Below are 7,219 nucleotides of genomic sequence, written 5' to 3'. Positions count from 1 at the left end.
AACCGATGTGGGATAATATATCCCTTAACATGCCCTTTCAAGATAGTGACTTATTTGAGCAGACCAATTTTGAAACCCATAGGATGGCTCTGATACCATATTAAAACTTAGAGTCAATCTTAATAAAATCAACCTTATTAAATGGAGCAGCTCAAGATTTTTATAAATTTGTATTTATTTCGGTGTTAAACCGATGTAGGATAACCCATCCCTTAACACATTGTTTAATAGCACGTGTTTGGTCTAATATCCGCAGCAAAATGGACCAATAAATAAGTGGCACTCAACTTGAATCATAACAGAAACAGGCAACAAACACAATCAACATGGATGGAAGAAGACACAAATTTTAGTTACAACAATGGATAGTTTTTGCATGGATCAATAACCAGTATTATAAAGAATGAACACAAGATTTTTCGCGCAATATCCCCCCGTCCCTAACCCCTCTCGGGTAAGGAAGAACGGAGATTTAACTTTACAATCTGCCATTGTCGACAATAACATTATCTTCCACAACTTCCTTACAGAATGACGACATTTCCACTCTTAAATTCTCAACCTTCTCTTTAAGTGGGGTGACATTAAGTGCAATAGCAATACCTTCTTTTATCTCTGATTCCAGCTTTTTCGCTTTTTCCGAAGTAGATTCTTTCGCCATCTCGACTTTCAACTCTTCAATTTTGCCACTAATGCCTTCCCTCTTGTTTACTGCTTTTTCAATCTCCTCTGTGATTGCTCTGTTCAAGTGCACAATCTTTTCTTTCAATTCAGGAGGTGTAGTTATGTCCTTTCTCTTCACCATTCCAATGACTTCCAAGTTAGCCGATTTTAGAACCTCTTCCAGCTCTTTTTTAGCCCTTTCTAGTTCCTCAGAGAGATTCTCGTCTACTTGATTACCATTCGACAACTTTTCCCGAGCCTTTTTTAGAAGGTCCATTTTGGCTTTTACTTCTGCTGGAATTTTCTGATTGACCTGGCTTTTCAATTTCTCACTTCTCTCTTTCAACTCAATAAGCCTGCTAACCATGCTGAGTGTTTGGAGCTTTTGCTTTAACCCAAGATAGTCTCCAGGTCGTGCCAGATTTTTCTTAAATTCTTGCACAATTTTATTTCCTTTCTCCTTAAGATCATAATTCAGGGCTTGATCTGGGTCAGGGGACCTAGCCAGCTCCAGATTAAGAGATTCTATCCGATCAAGCAAGCCCATTGAAGTAAACGCCTTGGTCATCTCCTGATCAAGATCTTCTTGAAGTTTCTCGATTTTTTGGCTGGTAATTGGATCAGATGGTCCCGCAGCTTCAAGTATCTTTTTCTTGAGATCCTCAATGTCGGATTCTATGTCAGCGACTTTTGGTGCATTGACCTCAGATGGTTTCATGTTCCGTTTCCTCTCAGGTTCCACCTCTGAACCCTCTCTGAACCCTCCAACTCCAATCGAACGAAATTTAAGCATTCGGTGTCGAAGTAACGCTTCTTTATCCATTCTTGTCAATTCCTAGAACAAGATAGGTGTCAATGTCAGCAGAAATGTAGAAACTGAAATTGTTTGGATATAAACGGCATAGAACCAAGGATAATTAGAAAATTTGTTTTGTTCTTTTTGCACCAAAATTTTCTCTGTACTTGTGCAAAAGAGTACTGCCTTCTGCAATGTTTTGATTGGAAGTTCACTTATTTGATTAACACTTCATATGGTTATAGTAGAACACGACAGCATTAACTTTTGAGGGACTAAAACTGCAAATGATTCACCTCCATTGCCTCGAGAATAGCTTCCTTAATATTTTGAGATGTCCATACGGGATCAGCATGTGCACCACCTATAGGTTCCTGCAATATGACAACTACTTGTACTGAAAAAAGCCAATAAAGATGATTTTGGAATAATTCACATGCCGCTTTCTGAAGAATATAAAGGGAAAATTGTTAAAAAGCAATGAAGTGCCTGCTGCACTCAAGCTCAAGATGAAAGGAGATGCTTGTCTCTAATACAACCACTGGACTTGTACCAAATTAAGAAGGAAATGAAAGAAAAGAACAAAAATTTTCCCCTGGTGATTAGATATAGCAAATTAGGAGATCTATACATTTATTGAGTTGAATCTTTTCATATGACTCAATTTTATTATTATTAATATTTTGCTCCTGTCCTAAATTTTCTCTGCCCATGACCAAGGCAAACATCAAAATGGTAGATGATCAATGTCCTTACAGGGATGATACCATCTGCTATCCTCAGTTTGTAATGTTCTTGTGCTGTAATCCTCAGTTTTTCAGCCGCCTATTCAATGGAATATCAAAACTTCAGTTAATTTAAATCATTCTTCAGGAAATTTGATTGTGAATTCGTCACATACCTTTGGAGACGCTTGGGACGATTTCCACAAGATCGCGGCACATGCTTCTGGACTGGTAAAGGGAATATATCATTCATGAAGAGATATAAACCACATCAAGGAGTAAAAGAAAAAACACAAGATTTTATAGAATCTATGATGAATCCAAGTGACGATCATCGGGAAAAAAAGGCTAAAATACATGGATGGAATAATCCTCTTTCCATGGATAGAATCTGTGGACAGATTAATCCTCCTCCCACTTTTAGGTTGTTGAAAAATAAACTGAGCCTTAAACAAAAAATCACCAATGTTGATCCACCATCAACTCAAAAACTTGTATCACGCTGTGTGCTGTATGCTATTCAATACTATGCCGCTCACCAGTTTGCCAGAGGGAATGCCTTAAAATCTTGAATTTTGAGAAATTAATATAGTAAAGTAACTAGTTTTATATACTCAATGAAGATCATTTGTCCTCGACAAACAACTTGGAGTCTCGGATTAAAATTCACCTAGCAACATAGAACGCTGAGTTTTCCAACATCATCAACTTGTTGGCACAAGAAATGGCAAGAGCACCACCCGAGCCACCTTCACCGGTTACGATTGTGATGATTGGGACTTTAAGGCCAAACATTGTCCTCAAATTATGGGCTATTGCTTCACCCTGTAAGTAGGTGACGTCAATTGAAACAGATATGCCATAATTTATCCAAGATTAGCATATGAAGAGAGCATACCTGACCCAGTTCCTCAGATTTCAAGTCAGCAAAGGCCCCTGGTGTGTCTACGAATGTAACAATGGGAAATCCATGATGATCCGCATATTTCATCATTCGCAAAGCTTTTCTATAACTGTAAAACTATCATTTTGTTAGTCTGACTTGCATGTCCATCCTTTTCATTAAGCAATACCAATGCAGAGATGCTGATGCAGTTCACTAGATGGCATTGGATGGCTAATGAAAAGAATGTCTTCTCACTTATTGGTAAATATTGCAACGCATCAGTACTACGTGACTAGGAGACAAATAAGAAAAATGCACCAATAGACTCGTCAAAAGAGCTATTAAGATTTCCGAAAGTCTCATATCTTTGGTAAAATTCATAATTTTTTTTATTATTTTATTATTATTATTAATTTCTTTCCCACATGGATGATTCTCGAAACATACCCATGAGGGGTTGGCATTGCAAAGTTGCGCATAATGTTTTCTTTTGTGTTCCTTCCTTTTTGATGACCTATGAACATGTAGCTTCTACCTTCTATGCTTCCTATACCGGTCACAATAGCTGGATCATCATACCCTGCACGATCTCCGTGGAGTTCCACCCACTTAATGATATATAAATTAGTAAGATCCCATTACTAATGGTAGAAAATTTTCACAGTGAGAAAAAGCTTGAGATCTACCTTCTCTGTGATGTTTAGGATATGATCAAGAACAGTAGGCCTGTTCGGATGTCGAGCAATATTTAGGCGTTGGATGGGAGTCAAATGCGTGTATAAATCCTTAAGAGCCTGAAAGAAAACTAGAAAATTCAGAATGTGAACTGCATGAATATCAACTAGAGAAGTTCATACATAAACAAAAATGTAACAGAAAATTTACAAAACGTGAAACTTCTACATAATCAACCATGCTGAATATGTTGATGAAGAAAATGATCTGCATCAATCTGAGATTCTGAGTTGCTTAGAGCTTCAACACAGAGATTCTTTGAATTAAACATTGGTGCTACAAATAAACTTTTAAGCTGGGGGCACAAATATCTCGGTTGATTGTTAAATTTCAATTTTTCTTTTTTCTCTTCTTTTTTTTTTTTTTTGTGTGAATGTTCTAGCACAATACTCAAGACCAATATATATTAATAGACATCTTCGAAATGACTTAAACAATAGACACCCCTCAAATGTAGTGGTAAATGCAGCTGAAAAGCACTCGTGAGAAAGAGTTGTAAAGTTGAACAAATAATGCACAATTAATTTGTACAGACGAAGGATGTTTTATAAGCAGAGAAAATTTGTCAATTGAGTTGTCTCTTTGCTTGACCTGTCAAATGGAAACATTGATCAAATTTTGTCAAATTTACCTGTTGATACTTCAATTCCAAAGCATTAATTTGATCAGTAAAATCAAGCCCAGTGTCATCAGCCATTCTTTGTATCTGCAGATAGATTAAAATAAAAAAAGCATCGATTATCTACTACAGATTTTTTTTACACTTGTGCAAGTGGTATGAACAAAGCATGATTATGATTTTCTTTTTGCTATATCTTCGACCACAATCATATGGTTTTGATATAAAATCAGACAATCAGTAAATAACTTTCAGTATCAAAGATGAGTAACCTCGATGATCTTCTGCTCTAAATCAACCAGTGGCTTCTCAAAGGCAAGTGTCACGGGTTTAGGTTTCTCGTCCAAAGGCTTGAAGTTAGAAAGATACTTCAAGGGTGATTCGGTATTTGGATCAACGTCATCGGGCCATGGGTAATCATGTTTCTTCCAGTTTCTAACTTTTGCAAAAACATGAAATTTTTTCCCATTTCTTGTCCTAGATCCTTCCAAGTATTTGAAATGGACACGATTTGAGGTTCTCATCAAATTTCCACGAGTATCAGTTCCAAAAAGCTCATTTCCGAAATATGAACTTAACCAGAATCCTAAACCACTGTCCTCTCCTCGTTGTCCTCTTGTGAAATTCCCAGCTGCTAGTGATAAAGTAGACATCTCGACTGTTGACTATAGGTCAGCAAATAGTGATGTTTCACATACTGCAGAGCAGGATTCAAACACTAGTTATGGTGAAAAACCATAAAATCCCACAAACCCATATTGAGAAAAAGAACAAATATAAGCTTAAAAGTATTTCAATCATGTTTTGATAGTTCATTAATGAGTGAAAATTATCTCTACAAAAAGAATCAAGGATCAAACATATAATATACAATTAAAGGAAAACTAATATACAGCTAGGCTGTTGCTTGACAAATAATCCACATTTTATTATATATAAGTCGAAAGTGTTGATTCTATCAATTTTTTAGCAAGATATGAGTATTGCTAAACAGCTGCTTAAACTTGCACTGTTATTGGAACAGATTTTATTGGAATTTCACCAGATTTCACCCCATACAGACAATAATACACAATACACAAAAAAAAAAAAAAATATATATATATATATATATTGAGAGAATGAGAATGAAATTCCAACAAAAAGATGAAATTTAATCGACAAGTATGAAGCGACACTGTTATTTTTTCTCTAGCGAAAAAATTCTTTGAATATCAGTTAACGAAGTGGAGTTTTACTTGAAAATTAAACCAAAAACACATTTATCTGCTGACCTGAGAATTGGAATTTTCAATTTTGTTCAGGTTTTCTACTCTGCAAATGCTCTTAAACCTCTGAGCAAACTGATGGAACAGGGTAGTTAAAAACTCCAGCCAACGTTTCAGATATCCGTGAATGCAGAGGGATTTGCAGTGATGGATATAATATAATATTATTTGATAAAATAATCATTAACCATACTAGTGTTGATTCAATTCAATCTCTGTTGTGGATAAAGGCACATGTGCTTTGTCTCTTCGGTCCTCAAAAAAGTGTTCTGGGGCAAACCGGAAATATTTCTTGAGTTTTCCAATTTGTGCACGGATAGGTGGACAGATGAAAAAATAATTAATTTTTAATTTTAATAGAATAGGGGCTTCAAAGGGATTACTTGACTAATCTTTTTCTAAAAATTTAAGCAGATTTGAGAAAAGTTGTGAGCCCATAAGATACGCAATTTAAAAATTAATTATTGAATTTAATCCCAACTTTTAAAACTTTTTTGAAGAAGCACAAAGTTTTTTTGGACGTTTTCTAATTTTCTTCTCATCTTATTGATTCGATGGCAAACATGTTTTTAAGTAAAAGTTAATTACAAAAATGGAGAGCAATTTTGATCTAATTCTTAAAATAAGTAGTTTGTTTTAAATTTTTACCCAAAAAAATTTGTTCATTTTGAATAGAGAGAGCATGGTTTGTTCAATTCGTAAATGGAATAGTTGATTTCAAATGTAATTATGTTTCATGATGACAACCTGAGAATTTGCGTTCGATTCCGAGTATATTAGACAGAATTAGTAAGTTCTTAATTCTAGTAATTGAAATCGTTTAAAACTTAAGTAAATTAGATCGAATCTATTGGTTCATTCAATTAATTTTGTCAATCTCTAAATTTATAATCTACCGATTTACTTATAAGTAAATTCGCTCGTAAATGTCAGCCCAAACAGGGAATTAGGACCAGTCTTAATGTGGGTCTTGCTTGTCCGATGCAATTGACCATCCTACAATAACCTCACTAAATTAAATTTTCAACTTTTTCAGCGTTACTTGTGTCAATTCCTCTTTTTAACGGGGCCTAGCACTGCCCAATTGATAAGAGCCCACAACAGCAAAAGCCTAAGAGTGAAAAATAAGCGTCTATTTGAGAGGAAAATTATCTCAAAACGTTCATTTAAAGATTCATTTTCAAAAAAACAAGGGATTAAGTTCCATTTTCACAAATCAGATATTAATTAAATTTTAATAATTAAAATTAATAAAAAATTAATTACACATAATATACATATATCACCCCATCCCCACCCACCCAACCTACTCTCTCTCTCTCTCTACCCACCACACACCCATGCACTCGTCCACCCCAACCAACCATATCCAAAATCACCCGTTGCGAGGGAGCTTCTCGTTGGGTTAGAGGCGCTAATATTGCTTGCCATGTCGACAACGTCACTACTGCAAGCAGTCGTATCAACCGCGTCACTACTGCTGCAAGCAATAGTTGGCAGTGATGCGGTGATGAAGCTTCTCGTCGT

At 35.5% G+C, this 7,219-nt stretch overlaps 1 protein-coding gene across 2 annotated transcripts; it reads right to left on the bottom strand.

Moving 5' to 3' along the window:
• Positions 1–307: 307 nt before the first annotated feature.
• LOC111410777 (acetyl-coenzyme A carboxylase carboxyl transferase subunit alpha, chloroplastic-like) lies at positions 308–5,966 on the bottom strand. 2 transcript variants are annotated; one of them, XM_023041302.1, is made up of 11 exons: positions 5,699–5,966; positions 4,697–5,121; positions 4,437–4,511; positions 3,757–3,864; positions 3,518–3,678; positions 3,083–3,197; positions 2,855–3,009; positions 2,361–2,412; positions 2,216–2,284; positions 1,756–1,833; positions 308–1,498 (listed from the first exon to the last, which is right to left on the bottom strand). In XM_023041302.1, the coding sequence occupies exons 2-11, from the start codon at positions 5,075–5,077 to the stop codon at positions 479–481; spliced, it is 2,214 nt and encodes a 737-aa protein (XP_022897070.1). In that variant the 5' UTR covers positions 5,078–5,121; positions 5,699–5,966; the 3' UTR covers positions 308–478. The 2 variants fall into 2 exon arrangements, with proteins under 2 accessions (XP_022897070.1, XP_022897071.1); XM_023041303.1 differs by lacking the exons at positions 2,855–3,009; positions 3,083–3,197.
• Positions 5,967–7,219: the final 1,253 nt, after the last annotated feature.

Source organism: Olea europaea, chromosome 15 (assembly GCF_002742605.1).
Source record: "Olea europaea var. sylvestris chromosome 15, O_europaea_v1, whole genome shotgun sequence".
Taxonomy (NCBI): Eukaryota; Viridiplantae; Streptophyta; class Magnoliopsida; order Lamiales; family Oleaceae; genus Olea; species Olea europaea.
This window is presented reverse-complemented; position numbering and strand designations above follow the sequence as displayed.

What these genes read in the sequence shown, in the direction of transcription:
- LOC111410777 (XM_023041302.1), bottom strand. Translation starts at nt 5,077, where the DNA reads ATGTCTACTTTATCACTAGCAGCTGGGAATTTCACAAGAGGACAACGA. An exon ending in GCAATGCCAACCCCTCATGG is followed by an intron (nt 3,198 to 3,517) that starts GTATGTTTCGAG and finishes ATAGTTTTACAG; the next exon opens with TTATAGAAAAGCTTTGCGAA. An exon ending in CTATTCTCGAGGCAATGGAG is followed by an intron (nt 1,499 to 1,755) that starts GTGAATCATTTG and finishes ATCTTGTTCTAG; the next exon opens with GAATTGACAAGAATGGATAA.